The sequence below is a fragment of the Scyliorhinus torazame genome, chromosome 19 (assembly GCF_047496885.1).
Source record: "Scyliorhinus torazame isolate Kashiwa2021f chromosome 19, sScyTor2.1, whole genome shotgun sequence".
NCBI classification, from domain to species: domain Eukaryota; kingdom Metazoa; phylum Chordata; class Chondrichthyes; order Carcharhiniformes; family Scyliorhinidae; genus Scyliorhinus; species Scyliorhinus torazame.
Window position 1 is genome coordinate 16,635,388 of NC_092725.1, and position 24,111 is coordinate 16,659,498.

At 53.2% G+C, this 24,111-nt stretch overlaps 1 protein-coding gene across 2 annotated transcripts in view; it reads left to right on the forward strand.

Annotated features, from left to right (window-relative positions):
- LOC140396031 (active breakpoint cluster region-related protein-like) overlaps positions 1–24,111 on the forward strand; it is a 247,430-nt gene that overhangs the window by 138,900 nt on the left and 84,419 nt on the right. For both annotated transcript variants that reach the window (XM_072484097.1, XM_072484096.1), the window contains exons 7-10: positions 5,911–5,963; positions 7,701–7,829; positions 14,690–14,808; positions 21,797–21,971. In XM_072484097.1, the coding sequence (XP_072340198.1) occupies positions 5,911–5,963; positions 7,701–7,829; positions 14,690–14,808; positions 21,797–21,971 (476 nt within the window). The remainder of the gene's footprint in view (positions 1–5,910; positions 5,964–7,700; positions 7,830–14,689; positions 14,809–21,796; positions 21,972–24,111) is intronic.

Here is a 24,111-nt window from a genome sequence, read left to right on the forward strand (position 1 = left end):
CAGTATTGACCCTCTGACAGTGCGGCACTCCCTCAGCACAGACCCTCCGACAGTGCGGAGCTCCCTCAGGACTGACCCTCTGACAGTGCGGAGCTCCCTCAGGACTGACCCTCTGACAGTGCGGAGCTCCCTCAGGACTGACCCTCTGACAGTGCGGAGCTCCCTCCGTACTGACCCTCTGACAGTCCGGCGCTCCCTCAGCGCTGACCCTCTGACAGTGTGGCACTCCCTCAGTACTGACCCTCTGACAGTGCGGAGCTCCCACAGTACTGACCCTCTGACAGTGCAGCACTCCCTCAGTACTGACCCTCTGACAGTGCGGCGCTCCTTCCGTACTGACCCTCTGACAGTGCGGCACTCCCTCAGTACTGCTCCCGACAGTGTGGCACTCCCTCAGTACTGACCCTCTGTCAGTGCGGCATTCCCTCAGTACTGACCGTCTGACAGTGCAGCACTCCCTCACTACTGACCCTCTGACAGTGCGGCACTCCCTCAGTACTGACCCTCTGACAGTGAGGCTCTCCCTCAGTACTGACCCTCTGACAGTGCGGCGCTCCTTCCGTACTGACCCTCTGACAGTGCGGCACTCCCTCAGTACTGCTCCCGACAGTGTGGTACTCCCTCAGTACTGACCCTCTGTCAGTGCGGCACTCCCTCAGTACTGACCCTCCGACAGTGCGGCACTCCCTCAGCACAGACCCTCCGACAGTGCGGCGCCCCCTCAGTACTGACCCTCTGACAGTGCGGCACTCCCTCAGTACTGACCCTCTGACAGTGCAGCACTCCTTCAGCACTGACCCTCTGACAGTGCGGCACTCCCTCAGTACTGACCCTCTGACAGTGCGGCACTCCCTAAGTACTGACCCTCTGACAGTGCAGCGCTCCCTCAGTACTGACACTCTGACAGTGCGGCACTCCCTCAGTATTGACCCTCTGACAGTGCGGCATTCCCTCAGTACTGACCCTCTGACAGTGCGGCACTCCCTCAGTACTGACCCTCTGACAGTGCGGCACTCCCTCAGTACTGACCCTCTGACAGTGCGGCACTCCCGCAGTACTGACCCTCTGACAGTGCGGCACTCCCTCAGTACTGACCCTCTAACAGTGCGGCACTCCCTAAGTACTGACCCTCTGACAGTGCGGCACTCCATCAGCACTGACCATCCGACAGTGCGGCACTCTCTCCGTACTGACCCTCTGATAGACCAGCGCTCAATCAGTGATGCTCGATCAATAACTCCTGAGACGAGATTGGGGACAATTGAAGGCTTTATTGTACTAGATGTTTCCCCCAGCAGCGCAGGTACAGAATGCAGCTGCTGGGGAGACACAGGCTCTTATACTCCACCTTACTGGGCGGAGCCAGCAGGCAGGCTTCACCAATGAAATAGCAGTCTCAGGTACCTCCCACACCAATGGTCTTACAGCCTTATTCAGGGTACCGTAATATCCCTAATACCGACTACCACATTCACCCCCTGTTAAAAAAAGAGTCCGGCGGGTGTGGTGGTCTTGCGTTATACAGTGGTAGAGGTGTAGGTTATGGTGGTACCCGGTATACATTAGCACAGTGTTTTGCCTCGTTACATGTCGCAACTATTTACAATCATTACTTACAGTCAGAATGAAGCAATTAGTCGATCGGGGTCCCTGGCCGTACTCTGCGATCGTCGTAGCTTCGGCGGTGATGCAGGCGCCGGCTCGGGCGTCTGTCGCTCCGGGAGCGTGGCTTCGGCTTCTTCAGCAGCTTCATCACCCCTAGACGGGACCGGTGGGAGGACCGATCCACCTGGGAAGGGGGCCGCTGTGGGGTGCGCCGGTGGGAGGGAGGGTGGGTTTGGTGGTGGGGGTGTGGGTGGGGACCCAGCGGGCGCCAGGTCCCGTAGGGTGACCGTATCTTGTCGGCCGGCGGGGTACGCCACGTAGCCAAATTGGGGGTTAGCGTGCAGCAGGCGGACCCTCTCGACCAACGGGTCCGACTTGTGCGCCCGCACGTGTTTGCGGAGCAAGGTGGGTCCAGGAGCTGCCAGTCAGGTCGGGAACGAGGTCCCGAGGGAAGACTTCCTAGGGAAGACGAGGAGACATTCGTGAGGGGTTTGGTTGGTCGTGGTACACTAGTGATCGAATGGAATGGAGGGCATCCGGGAGGACTTCCTGCCAGCGGGAGACTGGGAGATTCCTGGATCGTAGGGCCAGTAGGACGGTCTTCCAGACCGTGCCGTTCTCCCTCTCCACCTGCCCGTTACCCCGGGGATTGTAACTGGTCGTCCTGCTCGAGGCGATGCCCTTGCTGAGCAGGAATTGACGCAGTTCGTCGCTCATAAAGGAGGACCCCCTATCACTGTGTATGTAAGCGGGGAACCCGAACAGTGCAAAGATACTGTGGACGGCCTTGATGACGGTGGTTGCGGTCATGTCTGGGCAGGGGATGGCGAATGGGAACCGGGAGTACTCGTCAATCACGTTCAGGAAGTACGTGTTGCGGTCGGTGGGGGGGAGGGGCCCTTTGAAGTCCATGCTGAGGCGTTCAAAGGGACGGGAAGCCTTTATCAGGGGCACTTTCTCTGGCCTGCAGAAGTGCGGCTTGCACTCCGCGCAGATTTGGCAATTCCTGGTGGCTGTCCTGACCTCCTCGAGGGAGTAGGGCAGGTTGCGGGTCTTGATGAAATGGAAGAATCGAGTGGCCCCCGGGTGGCAGAGGCCCTCGTGGAGGGCTCGGAGGCGGTCCACTTGTGCGTTGGCACATGTGCCACGGGATAGGGCATCAGGAGGCTCGTTTAGCTTCCCGGGACGGTACAAGATCTCGTAGTTATAGGTGGAGAGTTCGATCCTCCACCGCAAGATCTTATCGTTCTAGTTGTAGGTGGACAGCTCGATAATGTGCATTATCGAACATGAAAGCAACCGACCATTGGTCCGTGAGGAGAGTGAATCTCCTGCTGGCCAGGTAATGCCTCCAATGTCGCACAGCTTCTACTATGGCCTGGGCCTCCTTTTCAACTGAAGAGTGGCGGATTTCTGAGGCGTGGAGGGTCCGGGAGAAGAAGGCCACGGGTCTGCCCGCTTGGTTGAGGGTGGCCGCCAGAGCTACGTCGGATGCGTCGCTCTCGACTTGGAGGGGGAAGGATTTGTCGATGGCGCACATCGTGGCCGTTGCGATGTCCGCTTTGATGTGGCTGAAGGCCTGGCGGGCCTCTATCGACAGGGGGAAAACCGTGGATTGAATTAGTGGACGGGCCTTGTTCGCGTAGTTGGGGACCCACTGAGCATAATATGAAAAAAATCCCAGGCAGCGTTTCAGGGCCTTCGAGTAGTTGTGGAGGGGGAACCCCATGAGGGGGCGCAAGCGTTCGGGATCTGGGCCTATAACTCCATTATGCACTACGTAGCCGAGGATGGCTAGACAGTCGGTGCTGAACACGCATTTGTCCTTGTTATATGTCAGGTTAAGGATTTTTGCGGTATGGAGGAATTTTCGGAGGTTGGTGTCGTGGCCCTGTTGGTCGTGGCCACAGATGATGACGTTATCGAGCTACGGAAACATGGCCCGCAAACCGTACCGGTCAACCATTCGGTCCATCTCCCGTTGGAAGACCGAGACTCCATTAGTGACACCGAAGGGAACGCTTAGGAAGTGGTAGGGGCGCCCGTCTGCTTCGAAAGCAGTGTATTTGCGGTCGCTAGGGCGGATGTGGAGCTGGTGGTAGGCGGACTTGACATCCACCGTGGAAAAGACCTTGTACTGTGCAATCTGATTGACCAGATCGGATATGCGGGGGAGAGGGTACGCGTCGAGCTGCGTATACCTGTTGATGGTCTGACTATAATCGATGACCATCCGATGCTTCTCCCCGGTCTTTACAACCACTACTTGAGCTCTCCAGGGACTGTTGCTGGCCTCAATAATACCTTCCTTCAGTAACCCCTGGACTCCCGACCTACTGAAGGTCTGGTCCTGGGCGCTGTACCGTCTTCTCCTGGTGGCGACGGGTTTGCAATCCGGGGTGAGGTTCGCAAACAGGGAAGGCGGATCGACTTTGAGGGTCGCGAGGCCGCAGACAGTGAGGGGGGGGTATAGGGCCGCCAAATTTAAAAGATAAGCTCTGGAGGTTACATTGGAAGTCTAACCCTCGAAGCGTGGCAGCGCAGAGGTGAGGAAGGATGTAGAGCCGGTAATTTTTAAACTCCCTCCCCTGGACCGTGAGGTTCGCTATGCAGAACCCTTTGATCTCTACCGAGTGAGACCCGGAGGCCAGGGAGATTTTTTTGTTGACTGGGTGGATGTGAAGAGAACAGCGCCTTACTGTATTGGGGTGTATGAAGCTCTCTGTGCTCCCGGAGTCGATCAGGCAGGATGTTTTATGCCCGTTGATGAGCACGGTCATCGTCGCAGTCGAGAGTTCGGGGCTGAGACTGGTCCAGGGCCACCGAGGCAAGTTGTGGAAAAATTTGGATGTTTTTCTCGGGCGGTGCTTGGTCATCCGAGTCGGGGTCCTGAGGGTCCAGCCAAGATGGCGGCGCCCACTGGTCGCACATGGCTAGGGGTGCACAAGATGGCGACGCTCGTCCGTTGCGCGTGGTCCCCGGGGGACAAGATGGCGGCGCCCGGAGGCCGCAGGTGGCCCTGGAGAAGGAAGATGGCGGCGCCCGCTGGGCGCACGTGGAGAGAGTTTTGGTGGCGGTCCCGGTTCGCCCCTTTAGACCGCAGCGACCGCCCGGGCCTGGCATACTGCCACGAAATAGCCCTTTTTGCCGCCCCCTCTGCAGATGGATGAGCGGGTAGGACAGCGCTGCTGGGGGTGCTTGGCTTGCCCGCTAAAATAGCAGCGGGGGCCCCCGGGGTTGCCTGGCAGTCTCGCAGTGCAAGCTTGTGGGGGGATGGAGGATGCATCGGAGTCGGCCTCGGGGGGGGGGGGGGGGTTCCACGCTGCCAAGGGGCTGCCGCACGGCCGGGTACGTAAGCGCGGGCGTTTCGGGAGGCCACATCCTAGGAGCTGGCAAGGGCCCGTGCCTCCTTGAGGCCCAGTGTCTCTTTCTCCAGCAATCGCTGGCAGATTTGGGAGGACAGCATACCTGCAACAAAAGCGTCCCGGATCAAAAGTTCTGTGTGGTCGCTGGCTGAAATTTGCGGGCAGTCACAGTTCCTCCCTAACACCAGGAGCGCACAGTAGAACTCCTCCAGCGATTCCCCGGGGATTTGTCGCCTCGTCGCTAGCAGATGTCGGGCGTAGACCTGGTTTACTGGGCGAATATAGTGTCCTTTCAGCAGGATCATTGCGGCCGTGAAATCGTCCGCATCCTCGATGAGGGTGTAGATTTCTGGGCTCACCCTCGAGTGGAGAACTTGCATTTTCTGGTCCTCCGTGGGTGTAGTCGTGGCCATCCTGAGGTATCCTTTGAAGCACGGCAGCCAGTGTTTGAAGGTTGCCGCTGAGTTTGCCGTGTGGGGGTTGAGTTGCAGACACTCCGGCTTGATTCGAAGCTCCATTCTTTAAAATCTAGTCCAATAAATTGATGCTCGATCAATAACCCCTGAGACGAGATTGGAGACAACTGAAGGCTTTATTGGATTAGATGTTTCCCCCAGCAGCGCAGGTACAGAATGCACCTGCTGGGGAGACACAGGCTCTTATACTCCGCCTTACTGGGCGGAGCCAGCAGGCAGGCTTCACCAATGAAAATAGCAGTCTCAGGTACCTCCCACACCAATGGACTTACAGCAATATTCAGGGTACTGTAATACCCCTAATACCGACTACCACACACAGTAACTGTGGAAATGTGGGAAACATAAAACGCTCCCAATATGGAGGGAATTGATGCAGCAGATGTGTTTTGGGAGGATGAGATTTAAATTGATTTCCTAAACGAGGTCAGAATACACAAAACTGTCCTTTCTTTATCCCACAGCCTTGCTCCACACACCAGTGAGTCACCTCACACGGCTCACCCTGCTGATTAAGGTAAATATTTCATCAGTACCGAGTAAAGCTCCCTCTGCACTGTCCCCATCAAACAATCCCAGGACAGGTACAGCATGGGGTTAGATGCAGAGTAAAGCTCCCTCTACACTGTCCCCATCAAACACTCCCCAGACAGGTACAGCACGGGGTTAGATACAGAGTAAAGCTCCCTCTACACTGTCCCCATCAAACAATCCCAGGACAGGTACAGCATGGGGTTAGATGCAGAGTAAAGCTCCCTCTACACTGTCCCCATCAAACACTCCCACGACAGGTACAGCACGGTGTTAGAACAAACAAAGAACAAAGAAATGTACAGCACAGGAACAGGCCCTTCGGCCCTCCAAGCCCGTGCCGACCATGCTGCCCGACTAAACTACAATCTTCTACACTTCCTGGGTCCGTATCCCTCTATTCCCATCCTATTAATGTATTTGTCAAGATGCCCCTTAAATGTCACTATCGTCCCTGCTTACACCACCTCCTCCGGTAGCAAGTTCCAGGCACCCACTACCCTCTGCGTAAAAAAACTTGCCTCGTACATCTACTCTAAACCTTGCCCCTCTCACCTTAAACCTATGCCCCCTAGTAATTGATACAGAGTAAAGCTCACTCTACACTGTCCCCATCAAACACTCCCAGGCCAGGTACAACACTGGGTTAGATACAGAGTAAAGCTCCCTCTAGACGGTCCCCATCAAACACTCCCAGGACAGGTGCAGCACGGGGTTAGACACAGAGTAAAGCTCCCTCTACACTGTCCCCATCAAACTTTCCCAGGGCAGGTACAGCACGGGGTTAGATACAGAGTAAAGCTCCCTCCACACTGTCCCCATCAAACACTCCCAGGACAGGTACAGCACGGGGTTAGATACAGAGTAAAGCTCCCTCCACACTGTCCCCATCAAACACTCCCAGGACAGGTACAGCACGGGGTTAGATACAGAGTAAAGCTCCCTCCACACTGTCCCCATCAAACACTCCCAGGACAGGTACAGCAGGGGATTAGATAAAGAGTAATGCTCCCTCCACACTGTCCCCATCAAACACTCCCAGTATCTTTGGGATTGTATACTGTGGGAGTGAACGGGAAGGGGTTTGCATCCATTAGGATTGTGTACAATGGGAGTGAACGAGAAGGGGTTTGGGTCCATTGGGATTGTGTACAGTGGGAGTGAACGGGAAGGGGTTTGGGTCCATTGGGATTGCGTACAGTGGGAGTGAACGGGAAGGGGATTGGGTCCATTGGGATTGTGTACAGTGGGAGTGAACGGGCAGGGGTTTGGGTCCATTGGGATTGTGTACAGTGGGAGTGAACGGGAAGGGGTTTGGGTCCAGTGGGATTGTGTACAGTGGGAGTGAACGAGAAGGGGTTTGGGTCCATTGGGATTGCGTACAGTGGGAGTGAACGGGAAGGGGATTGGGTCCATTGGGATTGTGTACAGTGGGAGTGAACGGGCAGGGGTTTGGGTCCATTGGGATTGTGTACAGTGGGAGTGAACGGGAAGGGGATTGGGTCCATTGGGATTGTGTACAGTGGGAGTGAACGGGAAGGGGTTTGGATCCATTGGGATTGTGTACAGTGGGAGTGAACGGGAAGGGGTTTGGGATCTTTGGGATTGTGTACTGTGGGAGTGAACAGGAAGGGGTTTGCATCCATTGGGATTGTGTACAGTGGGAGTGAACGGGAAGGGGTTTCGGTCCGTGACTGGTCTAATTGCTGTTTTCTGGCTCTAGGAGCTGTTATTCCATACCCCGAGGGAACATTCTGATTACTGCCAGTTGGAAGGAGCTCTGAATGATTCGAACATTTTTCTTGCTGCAACCAATCAGAAAATTCAACAGAAGAATTCAGTTCGTACAAAGGTATCTAACACAATGTAACACCTGGTCCCAGAGGGGGAAAGGACAGCGTATCTACATAAGAATATAAGAACATAAGAAAATAAGAACTAGGAGCAGGAGTAGGCCATCTGGCCCCTCGAGCCTGCTCCACCATTCAATGAGATCATGGCTGATCTTTTGTGGACTCAGCTCCACTTTCCGGCCCGAACACCATAACCCTTAATCCCTTTATTCTTCAAAAAACTATCTATCTTTATCTTAAAAACATTTAATGAAGGAGCCTCAACTGCTTCACTGAGCAAGGAATTCCATAGATTCACAACCCTTTGGGTGAAGAAGTTCCTCCTAAACTCAGTCCTAAATCTACTTCCCCTTATTTTTTAGGCTATGCCCCCTTGTTCTGCTTTCACCCGCCAGTGGAAACAACCTGCCCGCATCTATCCTATCTATTCCCTTCATAATTTTATATGTTTCTATAAGATCCCCCTCTTCCTTCTAAACTCCAACGAGTACAGTCCCAGTCTACTCAACCTCTCCTCGTAATCCAACCCCTTCAGCTCTGGGATTAACCTAGTGAATCTCCTCTGCACACCCTCCAGTGCCAGTACGTCCTTTCTCAGGTAAGGAGACCAAAACTGAACACAATACTCCAGGTGTGGCCTCACTAACACCTTATACGATTGCAACAAAACCTCCCTAGTCTTAAACTCAATCCCTCTAGCAACGAAGGACAAAATTCCATTCGCCTTCTTAATCACCTGTTGCACCTGTAAACCAACTTTTTGCGACTCATACACTAGGACACCCAGGTCCCTCTGCACAGCAGCATGTTTTAATATTTTATCATTTAAATAATAATCCCTTTTGCTGTTATTCCTACCAAAATGGATAACCTCACATTTGTCAACACTGTATTCCACCTGCCAGACCCTAGCCCATTCACTTAATCTATCAAATCCCTCTGCAGACTTCCGGTATCCTCTGCACTTTTTGCTTTGCCACTCCTCTTAGTGTCGTCTGCAAACTTGGACACATTGCCCTTGGTCCCCAACTCCAAATCATCTATGTAAATTGTGAACAATTGTGGGCCCAACACTGATCCCTGAGGGACACCATTAGATATTGATTGCCAACCAGAGAAACACTCATTAATCCCCACTCTTTGCTTTCTGTTAATTAACCAATCCTCTATCCATGCTACTACTTTCCCCTTAATGCCATGCATCTTTATCTTATGCAGTAGCATTTTGTGTGGCACCGTGTCAAAGGCTTTCTGGAAATCCAGATATACCACATCCATTGGTTCCCCGTTATCTACCGCACTGGTAATGTCCCCAAAAAATTCCACTAAATTAGTTAGGCACGACCTGCCCTTTATGAACCCATGCTGCGTCTGCCCAATGGGACAATTTCCATCCAGGTGCCTCGCTATTTTTTCTTTGATGATAGATTCCAGCATCTTCCCTACGACCGAAGTTAAGCTCACTGGCCTATAATTACCCGCTTTCTGCCTACCTCCTTTTTTAAACAGTGGTGTCACGTTCGCTAATTTCCAATCCGCCGGGACCAACCAGAGTCTAGTGAATTTTGGTAAATTATCACTAGTGCATTTGCAATTTCCCTAGCCATCTCTTTTAGCACTCTGGGATGCATTCCATCAGGGCCAGGAGACTTGTCTACCTTTAGCCCCATTAGCTTGCCCATCACTACCTACTTGGTGATAACAATCCTCTCAAGGTCCTCACCAGTCATAGCCTCATTTCCATCAGTCACTGGCATGTTATTTGTGTCTTCCACTGTGAAGACCGACCCAAAAAACCAGTTCAGTTCCTCAGCCATTTCCTCATCTCCCATTATTAAATCTCCCTTCTCATCCTCTAAAGGACCACTATTTACCTTAGCCACTCTTTTTTGTTTCATATATTTGTACAGACTTTTACTATCTGTTTTATATTCTGAGCAGGTTTACTCTCATAATCTATCTTACTCTTCTTTATAGCTTTTTCAGTAGCTTTCTGTTGCCCCCGAAAAATTTCCCAGTCCTCTAGTCTCCCACTAATTTTTGCCACTTTGTATGTTTTTACCTTAAATTTGATACTCTCCCTTATTTCCTCTGATAGCCACGGTCGATTTTCCCTCTTTCTACCGTCCTTCCTTTTTGTTGGTATAAACCTTTGCTGAGCACTGTGAAAAATCACTTGGAAGGTTCTCCACTGTTCCTCAACTGTTTCACCATAAAGTCTTTGCTCCCAGTCTACCTTAGCTAGTTCTTGTCTCATTCCATTGTAATCTCCTTTGTTTAAGCACAAAACACTAGTGTTTGATTTTACCTTCTCACCCTCCATCTGTATTTTAAATTCCACCAAATTGTGATCGCTCCTTCCGAGAGGATTCCTAACCATGAGATGATTAATCAATCCTGTCTCATTACACAGGAAACTGTCGCGGATACATTCTATAAACTCCTCCTCAAGGCTGCCTTGTCCGACCTGGTTAAACCAATCGACATGTACATTAAAATCCCCCATGATAAGTGCTGTACCATTTCTACATGCATCAGTTATTTCTTTGTTTATTGCCTGCCCCACCATAATGTTACTATTTGGTGGCCTGTAGACTACTTCTATCAGTGACCTTTTTCGCCTTACTATTCCTGATTTCCACCCAAATGAATTCAACCTTATCCTCCATAGCACCGATGGCATCCCTTACTATTGCCCGGATGTCATCCTTAAATAACAGAGCTACACCACCTCCCTTACCATCCACTCTGTCCTTCCGAATACTTTGATACCCTCGGATATTTAACTCCCAGTCGTGACCATCCTTTAACCATGTTTCATTAATGGCCACTAAATCATAGTCATTCACAATGATTTGCGCCATCAGCTCATTTACCTTATTCCGAATACTACGAGCATTCAGGTAAAGTACACTTATGTTGGCTTTTATACCTCTGTTTTGAATCTTAACCCCTCGATCAGTAACCTCTCCTAAGTTATATTTCCTCTTAACTTTTCTCCTAATTTTCCTTGTCGTTGAACCCATATCTTCATGTAACAACCTGCCACGTCGCTTACCATTAATGTTTTTACTTCCCGGTTTATTCCTTTTAGTATTCCTGGTCCTATTCACTGAGCTCCCCTCAGTCACTGTACCTTGTACTGTCGCCCTTTTTGATTTTTGTCTTTGGCTTCTCTGCCTTACACTTTCCCCCTGACTGCCTTTTGTTTCTGTCCCTGTTTTACTACCTTCCGACTTCCTGCATCGGTTCCCATCCCCCTGCCACATTAGTTTAAACCCACCCAACAGCTCTAGCAAACAACCCCCCTAGGACATCGGTTCCAGTCCTGCCCAGGTGCAGCCAGTCCGGTTTGTACTGGTTCCACCTCCCCCAGAACCGGTTCCAATGCCCCAGGAATTTGAATCCCTCCCTCTTGCACCATCTCTCGAGCCACGCATTCATCCTATCAATCCTGACATTCCTACCCTGACTAGCTCGTGGCACTGGTAGCAATTCTGAGATTACTACCTTTGAGGTCCTACTTTTTAGTTTAACTCCTAACTCCCTGAATTCAGCTTGTAGGACCTCGTCCCGTTTTTTACCTATATCGTTGGAGCCGATGTGCACCACGACAGCTGGCTGTTCAGCCCCCCCCCCCCCCCCCAGAATGTCCTGCAGCCGCTCCGAGACATCCTTGACCCTTGCACCAGGGAGGCAACATACCATCCTGGAGTCTCGATTGCGTCCGCAGAACCGCCTGTCTATTCCCCTTACAATTGAGTCCCCTATCACTATAGCCCTGCCATTCTTCTTCCTGCCCTGCTGCGCAGCAGAGCCAACCACGGTGCCATGAACCTGGCTGCTGCCGCCTTCCCCTGGTGAGCCATCTCCCTCAACAGTATCCAAAGCGGTATATCTGTTTTGCAGGGAGATGACCGCAGGGGACACCTGCACTGCCTTCCTACTCTTGCTCTGTCTTTTGGTCACCCATTTTCTATCTCCCTCAGTACCTTTCACCTGCGGTGTGACCAACTCGCTAAACGTGCTGTCCACGACGTCCTCAGCATCGCGGACGCTCCAAAGTGAGTCCATCCGCAGCGCCAGAGCCGTCAAGCGGTCTAACAGGAGCTGCAACTGGACACACTTCTTGCACGTGAAGGAGCCAGGGACAGTGGACGTGTCCCTGAGCTCCCACATCGCACACGAGGAGCATGACACGGGTCTGGGATCTCCTGCCAGGTCTTAAACCTTCGGTTAACTGATACAACTACAAATCCAAAAATAACCCGAAGATAAAATAAATAACTATACCATTGAAAAGAAAAAGAAAAACTGCTTACCAGTCACTTACCAGGGATAAAAAGCACCTCCTCCCTCCCAAGCTTCGAATCGCCACCTAGCTTCAAATTCCCAAACTCACTCTTTGCTGTGTCTCACTCTGGCTGTGTCTTCTCTGGCCCACTGGAAGAACTCACTGGGAGTGAGTTACAACACACTGTGACACCCAGTCCCAGAGGGGGAAAGGACAGTGTATCTAACACACTGTGACACCCAGTCCCAGAGGGGGACAGGACAGTGTATCTAACACACTGTGACACTGTCCCAGAGGGGGAAAGGACAGTGTATCTAACACACTGTGACACCCAGTCCCAGAGGCGGGAAGCACAGTGTATCGAACACACTGTGACACCCAGTCCCAGAGGCGGGAAGGACAGTGTATCTAACACACTGAGGCTGTCCCAGAGGGGGAAAAGGACAGTGTATCTAACACACTGTGCCACTGTCCAAGAGGGGGAAGGGACAGTGTATCTAACACACAGTGACACTGTCCCAGAGGGGGAAAGGACAGTGTATCTAACACACTGTGACACTGTCCCAGAGGGGGAAAGGACAGTGTATCTAACACACCAGAGGGGGAAAGGACAGTGTATCTAACACACTGTGACACTGTCCCAGAGGGGGAAAGGACAGTGTATCTAACACACAGTGGCACTGTCCCAGAGGGGGAAAGGACAGTGTATCTAACACACTGTGACACCCGGTCCCAGAGAGGGAAAGGACAGTGTATCTAACACACTGTGACACCCGGTCTCAGAGGGGGAAAGGACAGTGTATCTAACACACTGTGACACCCTGTCCCAGAGGGGGAAAGGACAGTGTATCTAACACACTGTGACACCCGGTCCCAGAGGGGGAAAGGACAGTGTATCTAACACACTGTGACACCCAGTCCCAGAGGGGGAAAGGACAGTGTATCTAACACACTGTGACACTGTCCCAGAGGGGGAAAGGACAGTGTATCTAACACACTGTGACACCCGGTCCCAGAGAGGGAAAGGACAGTGTATCTAACACACTGTGACACTGTCCCAGAGGGGGAAAGGACAGTGTATCTAACACACAGTGACACTGTCCCAGAGGGGGAAAGGACAGTGTATCTAACACACTGCGACACCCGGTCCCAGAGGGGTAAAGGACAGTGTATCTAACACACTGTGACACCCGGTCCCAGAGGGGGAAACGACAGTGTATCTAACACACTGTGACACTGTCCCAGAGGGGAATGGACAGTGTATCTAACACACTGTGACACCCGGTCCCAGAGGGGGAAAGGACAGTGTATCTAACACACTGTGACACCCGGTCCCAGAGGGGGAAAGGACAGTGTATCTAACACACTGTGACACTGTCCCAGAGGGGGAAAGGACAGTGTATCTAACACACAGTGACACTGTCCCAGAGGGGGAAAGGACAGTGTATCTAACACACTGTGACACCCGGTCCCAGAGGGGGAAAGGACAGTGTATCTAACACACTGTGACACCCGGTCCCAGAGAGGGAAAGGGCAGTGTATCTAACACACTGTGACACTGTCCCAGAGGGGGAAAGGACAGTGTATCTAACACACTGTGACACTGTCCCAGAGGGGAATGGACAGTGTATCTAACACACTGTGACACCCGGTCCCAGAGGGGTAAAGGACAGTGTATCTAACACACTGTGACACCCGGTCCCAGAGGGGGAAACGACAGTGTATCTAACACACTGTGACACTGTCCCAGAGGGGAATGGACAGTGTATCTAACACACTGTGACACCCGGTCCCAGAGGGGGAAAGGACAGTGTATCTAACACACTGTGACACTGTCCCAGAGGGGGAAAGGACAGTGTATCTAACACACTGTGACACTGTCCCAGAGGGGGAAAGGACAGTGTATCTAACACACAGTGACACTGTCCCAGAGGGGGAAAGGACAGTGTATCTAACACACTGTGACACCCGGTCCCAGAGGGGGAAAGGACAGTGTATCTAACACACTGTGACACCCGGTCCCAGAGAGGGAAAGGGCAGTGTATCTAACACACTGTGACACTGTCCCAGAGGGGGAAAGGACAGTGTATCTAACACACTGTGACACTGTCCCAGAGGGGAATGGACAGTGTATCTAACACTGTGACACCCGGTCCCAGAGGGGGAAAGGACAGTGTATCTAACACACTGTGACACCCGGTCCCAGAGGGGGAAAGGACAGTGTATCTAACACACTGTGACACTGTCCCAGAGGGGGAAAGGACAGTGTATCTAACACACTGTGACACCCGGTCCCAGAGAGGGAAAGGACAGTGTATCTAACACACTGTGACACCCAGTCCCAGAGGGGGAAAGGACAGTGTATCTAACACACTGTGACACTGTCCCAGAGGGGGAAAGGACAGTGTATCTAACACACTGTGACACCCGGTCCCAGAGGGGGAAAGGACAGTGTATCTAACACACTGTGACACCTCACTTCCGTTTTCCCGATTCTGCAGGAATGCTGTTGGTTGGTCTATTTTGCTCCCTGTTCCGTTTCACCTTCTCTTCTCCATTTCTCAGGCGCAGCACCTGGTGAAGGACGGTTACGTTGTTGAAGTCACGGAGAATACGCGGAAACTGCGGCGCATCTTCCTTTCCCCTGACCTCTTCTTCTGCGTTCGAGTGAAGAAGCAAGCGGGGTAATCTTCCATTCATCCCTCATCTCCGGTAGGCTCCTCTGCCCTCACTCTCTCCTCTGGATTTTGAGGATGTGGACATCGCTTGGCCGGGCCCAGCATTTACTGCCCATGCCTAACCGCCCCCTCGCGAAGGTGGTGGGTGAGCCGCCATCTTGAGCCGCTGCAGTCCCGTGTGGTGTAGGTACACCCACCGTGCTGTTAGGGAGGGAGTTCCAGGATTCTGACCCAGTGACAGTGAAGGAGCTGCCGATATATTTCCCACTCAGAATGGTGTGTGGGGGGGGGCTCGGCGGAGCTTGCAGGCAGTGGGTGTTCCTGGGCCTCTGCTGCCCCTTGTCCCTCTGGGTGAGAGAGGTGGCGGGTTTGGAAGGTGCTGTCGAAGGAGCCTCGGCGAGCGGCTGCTGTGCATCTTGTAGACGGTACACACGGCTGCCGCTGTGCGTCGGTGGGGGAGGGAGCGGATGTGGAAGGTGGTGGATGGGTCCCCTTCCAGAGAGAGAAAACGAGATTGAAAGATGGGCAAAACGAATGAGAAAGAGCGATAGAGACAGAGCGAGACTGAAATATAGATAGATTGAGTAAAGCAGCTATCGAGAGACACAGACAGGGATAAAGCTTTGTTGAAAACATAGCTGCCTGCGCAAAGAGTTCAAAAACCCAACTGAAGTTGGTTTATTCCAGTTTTGCTTCATATACATACATGTGCCATTTGTCAGAAGAAGTTGCGATGACTGCTCTTGAGCTTCAAGTGCCATCACCCTGGAAGTGCTTAAGGGTCCCGTGAGGCAGAGCTTTAGATTTAGAGGCAGTGAGATTCGAGAGGGAGGGTCTCTGGGATTCGGGGGTTTGGGTTTTGAGGCATGAAACAACATACTGAGTGAATTGAGAGGGATAGAGTGAGAGTGAGAGACCGTGAGAGAGAGAGAATGATCGAGAGTGATCGAAAGTGAGCTGGGAAGCAGGAAAGATGAGGGTGAGCGATCTCGAAGGAGTAACAAAATGAAAGGCCGGAAGAGAGATGAGCGAGGTAGGGAGCGACAGGGCAAGAGAGGGCAGAGAGAGTGAGAGAAGGAGAGAAGCGTGAAAAAGAAAAGAGGGAGAAAGAGGCAGATTGAGAGTTACAGAGAGAGAGGGAAACGACAGAGGAACAGATAGTGAGACAGCGAGAGAGAGAGAGAGAGAGAGAGAGAGGTGGGTGAGAGGACAGAGATGGAGAGAGAGAGTGAGAAGGAGAGAAGAGAGAAGGAGAGAGAAGTCAGACGAGGAGACAGAGAGACAGAGCGAAGGACAGAAACAGAGAGACACAGAGTTGGAGGGAGAGAAATAGAGGAACAGAGAGACAGAGCGAGAGAGTGAAAAATGGAGACAGTCAGTGAGAAAGAGAGCGAAGGACACAGAGACAAAGAGTTGGAGAGAGAGATGGACAGAAATAATGAGAGAGAGACAGAGGCAGAATGAGACTGAAATAGGGAAAAACTGGGAGAAACAGTGACAGGAGAGAGAGAGAGACCGAGAGACAGAGAGAGAGAGAGAGAGAGAGAGAATGGGAGAGAGAGAAAATGAGAGAGACAGAGAGAGAGGGAGAGAGATAACGAGAGAGAGAGAGAGAGAGAGAACGAGACAGAGAATGAGAGAGATAACGAGAGAGAAAGAAACATAGATTCCACAGAATCCCCACAGGGCAGATGGAGACCATTCAGCCCATCGAGTCTTCACCTATCCTCCGAAAGAACACCTGACCCAGGCTTACTCTCCCGACCTATCCCCGCATTGATCATCGCCACCTCACCGACACACCTTTGGCAAAAATTGGCAAGTCATGTTGCAGCTGTTTAGAACCTTAGTTAGGCCACACTTGGAGTATAGTGTTCAATTCTGGTCGCCACACTACCAGAAGGATGTGGAGGCATTAGAGAGGGTGCAGAAGAGATTTACCAGAATGTTGCTTGGTATGGAGGGCATTAGCTATGAGGAGCGGTTGAATAAACTCGGTTTGTTCTCACTGGAACGACGGAGGTTGAGGGGCGACCTGATAGAGGTCTACAAAATTATGAGGGGCATAGACAGAGTGGATAGTCAGAGGCTTTTCCCCAGGGTAGAGGGGTCAATTACTAGGGGGCATAGGTTTAAGGTGAGAGGGGCAAGGTTTAGAGTAGATGTACGAGGCAAGTTTTTTACACAGAGGGTAGTGGGTGCCTGGAACTCGCTGCCGGAGGAGGTGGTGGAAGCAGGGACGATAGTGACATTTAAGGGGCATCTTGACAAATACATGAATAGGATGGGAATAGAGGGATACGGACCCAGGAAGTGTGGAAGATTGTAGTTTAGTCGGGCAGCATGGTCGGCACGGGCTTGGAGGGCCGAAGGGCCTGTTCCTGTGCTGTACATTTCTTTGTTCTTTGTAGAGAGAGAGTTACAGAGAGAGAGAGAGAGTTACAGAGAGAGAGAGAGAGAGTTACAGACAGAGAGTGTTACAGAGATGGAGAGCCACAGACACGGGGAGAATGTTGAAACTCCACACACACACACACACACACACACACAATCACACAGTCACCTGAGGCCAAAATCAAACCCAGCTTCCTGGAGCTTTGAGGCAGCAGTGCTAACCACTGTGACACTGTACTGGAACTGCCTCACTCGGAGCACTGTGGCAGAGCAAGAGAGAGAGGTAGAGAGAGAGAGAGACAGAGAGAGGGACAGAGAGAAAGTTAATTAGAGTGAGAGAGAGACAGACAGAGAACGAGAAAGAGAGAGACAGGGACAAAGAGATACAGAGGAGAGCGAGTTAAAGTGAAAGAGAGACAGAAGAGTGAGTGAGACACAGAGCGAGAGAAGAGGGAGGGAGATCCCCCCCCCCCCCCCCCACCACTGCCAGAACGTCCCGTGGGAGCGATGGCGAGTCTCTGGCACTTTCTCTGCCAATGTTTACACAATTCAGCCTCCAGTTCAAAAAGCCACGGTCGAAGTGTCGACAGAAACGAGTGGTCAAATTACCCAGCATGCCTGAGCTTGGAGCCAGGTGGCTGATCGTTCAGAGGGAAAGGGGCGGAACTGTCAGATCGCCCACTTTGGCAGGAAGAATAAATAAGCAGAATATTAATAAAATGGAGAACGATTGGAGCACTCAACGGTATAGAGGGATCTGGGTGTTGCTGTGGTACAGAGGGATCTGGGTGTTGCTGTGGTACAGAGGGATCTGGGTGTTGCTGTGGTACAGAGGGATCTGGGTGTTGCTGTGGTACAGAGGGATCTGGGTGTTGCTGTGGTACAGAGGGATCTGGGTGTTGCTGTGGTACAGAGGGATCTGGGTGTTGCTGCGGTACAGAGGGATCTGGGTGTCACTGCGGTACAGAGGGATCTGGGTGTTGCTGTGGTACAGAGGGATCTGGGTGTTGCTGTGGTACAGAGGGATCTGGGTGTTGCTGTGGTACAGAGGGATCTGGGTGTTGCTGTGGTACAGAGGGATCTGGGTGTTGCTGCGGTACAGAGGGATCTGGGTGTCACTGCGGTACAGAGGGATCTGGGTGTCACTGCGGTACAGAGGGATCTGGGTGTCACTGTGGTACAGAGGGATCTGGGTGTTGCTGTGGTACAGAGGGATCTGGGTGTTGCTGCGGTACAGAGGGATCTGGGTGTTGCTGCGGTACAGAGGGATCTGGATGTTGCTGTGGTACAGAGGGATCTGGATGTTGCTGTGGTACAGAGGGATCTGGGCGTTGCTGTGGTACAGAGGGATCTGGGCGTTGCTGTGGTACAGAGGGATCTGGGTGTTACTGCGGTACAGAGGGATCTGGGTGTCGCTGTGGTACAGAGGGATCTGGGTGTCGCTGCGGTACAGAGGGATCTGGGTGTTGCTGTGATACAGAGGGATCTGGGTGTTGCTGTGATACAGAGGGATCTGGGTGTTGCTGCGGTACAGAGGGATCTGGGTGTCACTGCGGTACAGAGGGATCTGGGTGTCCCTGTGGTACAGAGGGATCTGGGTGTCGCTGTGGTACAGAGTGATCTGGGTGTCGCTGTGGTACAGAGTGATCTGGGTGTCGCTGTGGTACAGAGGGATCTGGGTGTTGCTGTGGTACAGAGGGATCTGGGTGTCGCTGTGGTACAGAGGGATCTGGGTGTCGCTGTGGTACAGAGGGATCTGGGTGTTGCTGCGATACAGAGGGATCTGGATGTTGCTGCGGTACAGAGGGATCTGGGTGTTGATGTGGTACAGAGGGATCTGGGTGCTGCTGCGGTACAGAGGGATCTGGGTGTTGCTGTGGTACAGAGGGATCTGGGTGTTGCTGTGGTACAGAGGGATCTGGGTGTTGCTGCGGTACAGAGGGATCTGGGTGTTGCTGTGGTACAGAGGGATCTGGGTATTGCTGTGGTACAGAGGGATCTGGGCGTTGCTGTGGTACAGGGGGATCTGGGTATTGCTGTGGTACAGAGGGATCTGGGCGTTGCTGCGGTACAGAGGGATCTGGGTGTTGCTGCGGTACAGAGGGATCTGGGTGTTGCTGTGGTACAGAGGGATCTGGGTGTTGCTGTGGTACAGAGGGATCTGGGTGTTGCTGCGGTACAGAGGGATCTGGGTGTTGCTGTGGTACAGAGGGATCTGGGTGTTGCTGTGGTACAGAGGGATCTGGGTGTTGCTGCGGTACAGAGGGATCTGGGTGTTGCTGTGGTACAGAGGGATCTGGGTGTTGCTGCGGTACAGAGGGATCTGGGTGTTGCTGTGGTACAGAGGGATCTGGGTGTTGCTGTGGTACAGAGGGATCTGGGTGTTGCTGCGGTACAGAGGGATCTGGGTGTTGCTGTGGTACAGAGGGATCTGGGTATTGCTGTGGTACAGAGGGATCTGGGCGTTGCTGCGGTACAGAGGGATCTGGGTGTTGCTGCGGTACAGAGGGATCTGGGTGTTGCTGTGGTACAGAGGGATCTGGGTGTTGCTGTGGTACAGAGGGATCTGGGTGTTGCTGCGGTACAGAGGGATCTGGGTGTTGCTGTGGTACAGAGGGATCTGGGTGTTGCTGTGGTACAGAGGGATCTGGGTGTTGCTGCGGTACAGAGGGATCTGGGTGTTGCTGTGGTACAGAGGGATCTGGGTGTTGCTGCGGTACAGAGGGATCTGGGTGTTGCTGCGGTACAGAGGGATCTGGGTGTTGCTGCGGTACAGAGGGATCAAAGCCAAAACATTCGTGTGACTCCTCCTCGCCAACATTCTTGCAATAACTATTTACCAGCATCTCATAATCAGAACCAAAGTCAATGTCAAGGCTCTTGTCTAATTTCTCAGCCTTACAGTCACTGTCGATCTGAAAATGCTCGGGACCTGGTTCACTACCATGGTCGCTTGAAATATGTTCAACAGCCGTCAACATCTCTGCCTCTCTGTCCTCTACTGCCCAATGAATTTTACTAGCTCCCTCATGCCCTTCAGTCTGCATTTCAGGGGCTTACTGTAATACTTCCTTCGGACTCTCTGTCACCATGAGTGAAGCCACAACATTCACTCTCATTGAATCGTTCCCCAGAATTGAATCTATTCCTTCCACTGGGAATTCCTTAACCGCTCCAAAAACTACCAGACCTGACACTAAATCACACTCCAACTGCACTTTATTCAATGGAACTGGGATACAGCTTGCACCTATCCCATTCACAAATACCTCAGCTTTCCCTGAACTCTCTGGAGGAAAGACCAAATCCTTCTCCAGCACCAGGGTTTGAGTAGCTCCGGTTTCCCTTAAATTCGTGACAGGTTTGGCTCCCTCTGTCGAGAAGAATGAGGTGACTTTCCCCCTCGACACGAAATCGGTATATCTTTCATCCACCTCATTCTCTACCCCTGCTCCCTCTGCAGTGTTCACCCTGGGTCTCCTAAGTCCGGTTAACGCTACCGTCTGCATTCTGCATCTTTGCTCCTTTCTTGGAATCCTCCTTCCGAACCCCCACAACTCCCATGGGTTTCCCCTGCAACTTCCAACTTACGGAATGGACATGTCCCAACTTATTACAAGGGTAACACCTCGGCCTCCCAGTCTCACCTCCACCCCCAGCACCTTCCTTGCTGGTCTGAGGCGGCGATCCCGGAACCTTCCCAACTATCCATTCCCTGCCTCGGCTTCCTGCCGTCCTCTCTCTCTCCCACTTCCTATCCTTCTCAAAATTACGGGAGTGATGGAACATGGGTTTGAATTTATGGATCAGCTCGTAATCGTCAGCCATAACTGCTGCTTGTCCAGCAGGTTTCACCCTCTGGTCTTCAACATGGATTCTTATTATCGAGGGTAAGGAATTCTTAAACTCCTCGAAGAGAATGACCTCCCTCAGAGCCTCATAGATAGTCGCAACTCCCAATGCTCATTCCCACCGATTAAAATTGTTCTGTTTAACCCTCTCGCATTCTGAATCAGTCTATCCCGGCTGACTCTCCAAATTCCGGAATTTTTGTCTGTGTGCCTCGGGAATGAGCTTGTATGCGTCCAGAATGGTCGATCAGAACAGGCAGCAGGACTGGATTTGAAAGGGGACACAGTTTCAGAATGAGGGGGGGTCCTCCCATTGGAGTCGGAGGCGAGGAGGGATTCCCTCTTCGGTCTGTGGAATCCTTCCCCCCCCCCCCCCCCCCCCCCCCCCCCCCCCCCCCCCCCCCCCCCCCCCACCCCGGGGAGAGCGTCGCGGTTCGTTTTATGTATTCGGGGTCGAGTGAGACAGATTCTTGACCGTTGAGGGTGATGGAGGGAAGGGGAGAGAGAGTGAGAGAGAGCGAGGAGAGTGGAGTTGAGGTTATAATCAGATCGGGCCGGATCTTATCGAAGGGGGTTTCAAGGCCCAAATGGCCTGATTCTGGGGCCCCGCGCGCGCAGGGTCTCCACGTCCGACTTGCCTCAATTCGAGGAGAGTTCGAGGGAGAGCGAGAGAGTGCAGCCTTGAGGGACGGACGCGCGCCACCCTCACCGCACGAGGGATTGAAGCTCCCTTTCCGTTACTCCTCCAGGAGGCAGCCGCAGTGCAAGTGCGAGTGGTACATCGCCCTGGAAGAGTTGAGCTTCCAAAGTCAGAGCGATATAAACCTGATGGCCCCGGGAAGTCTCCAGATGGTCGCCCAGTCGGATGTGGAGGGGGCGAAGGGGAGGCTGATGGAGACCAAGATTGAGATCTACCTGGAGAAGGTGGGTGAACGAGGGAGGTGGTGGGAGAGGGGAGGGAGGGAGAAAGAGACAGCGAGGGAAAGGAGGTGAAGCGAGAAGGAGAGAGAGTGGGGGAGGGTGTGAGAGGGAGGGAGGGAGGAAGTTAGGGGAGAGGAAGTGAGAGAGGGATTCAGAATCAGAGCAATGGCAAAAGGGAGACGGGGAGGGACAGAGAGTGAGGAACAGAGAGAGAGAGAGAGCGTGAGGGACAGAGGGAGAGAGAGGGAGAAAGTGAGGGGTAGAGAGAGAGGGAGGGAGAGAGTGAGGAACAGAGAGAGAGAGCGTGAGGGACAGAGTCAGAGAGAGGGAGAAAGTGAGGGGTAGTGAGAGGGGGAGGGAGAGAGGGAGGGACAGAGAGCGAGGGAGGGAGAGAGTGAGGGACAGAGAGAGGGAGGGAGAGCGTGAGGGACAGAGAGAGGGAGGGAGAGAGTGAGGGACAGAGAGAGGGAGGGAGAGAGAGAGGGGGGAGGGGCAGGGAGAGAGGTAGGGAGAGTGAGGGACATTGAGAGAGGGAGGGAGAGCGTGAGGGACAGAGAGAGGGAGGGAGAGAGTGAGGGATAGAGAGCGAGGGAGGGAGAGAGTGAGGGACAGAGAGAGAGTGTGAGGGACAGAGTCAGAGAGAGAGGGGGAGAGAGGGGCAGGGAGAGACTGAGGGACAGAGAGAGAGAGAGGGAGAGAGTGAGGGACAGAGTCAGAGAGAGAGGGAGGGAGGGAGAGAGGGGCAGAGGGGCAGAGGGGCAGAGGGGCAGAGGGGCAGAATGAGGGACAGAGGGGCAGAATGAGGGACAGAGGGGCAGAATGAGGGACAGAGGGGCAGAATGAGGGACAGAGGGGCAGAATGAGGGACAGAGGGGCAGAATGAGGGACAGAGGGGCAGAATGAGGGACAGAGGGGCAGAATGAGGGACAGAGGGGCAGAGTGAGGGACAGAGGGGCAGAGTGAGGGACAGAGGGGCAGAGTGAGGGACAGAGGGAGAGAGTGAGGGACAGAGGGAGAGAGTGAGGGACAGAGGGAGAGAGTGAGGGACAGAGGGAGAGAGTGAGGGACAGAGGGAGAGAGTGAGGGACAGAGGGAGAGAGTGAGGGACAGAGGGAGAGAGTGAGGGACAGAGGGAGAGAGTGAGGGACAGAGGGAGAGAGTGAGGGACAGAGGGAGAGAGTGAGGGACAGAGGGAGAGAGGGAGAGAGTGAGGGACAGAGGGAGAGAGTGAGGGACAGAGAGAGAGGAGGGAGATAGAATGAGGTACAGAGAGAGAGAGAGGGAGTGTCGGAGAGAGAGAGAGAGAGGGTGAGGTTGAGGGACAGAGAGAGAGAGGAGGGAGAGAGTGAGGGACAGAGAGTGAGGGAGGGAGAGAGAGTGAGGAACAGCGTCAGAGAGAATGGGGAGGGAGAGCGGGAGGGACAGTGTCACAGAGAGAGGGAGGGAGAGAGGGAGTCAGGGAGAGAGGATGGAAGGGAGAGGGATGGCGAGAGGGTGAGGGACAGAGAGCGAGGGAGGGAGAGAGTGAGGGACAGAGAGAGAGGGTGAGGGACAGAGTCAGAGAGAGAGGGGGAGAGAGGGGCAGGGAGAGACTGAGGGACAGAGAGAGAGTGAGGGAGTGTCGGAGAGAGAGAGAGAGGGTGAGATTGAGGGACAGAGAGAGAGAGGAGGGAGAGAGTGAGGGAGGGAGAGAGAGTGAGGAACAGCGTCAGAGAGAATGGGGAGGGAGAGCGGGAGGGACAGTGTCACAGAGAGAGGGAGGGAGAGAGGGAGTCAGGGAGAGAGGATGGAAGGGAGAGGGATGGCGAGAGGGAGTGAGGGACAGAGAGCGAGGGAGGGAGAGAGTGAGGGACAGAGAGAGGGTGAGGGACAGAGTCAGAGAGAGAGGGGGAGAGAGGGGCAGGGAGAGACTGAGGGACAGAGAGAGAGGGACAGAGTCAGAGAGAGAGTGGGAGGTAGAGGGACAGAGAGAGAGAAGGAGGGAGAGGGAGAGAAGAGAGAGAGTGAGGGACAGACAGAGAGGGAGGGAGAGAGTGAGGGACAGAGAGAGGGAGGGAGAGAGTGAGGGACAGAGAGAGGGAGGGAGAGAGGGAGGGACAGAGAGAGGGAGGGAGAGAGTGAGGGACAGAGAGGGAGGGAGAGA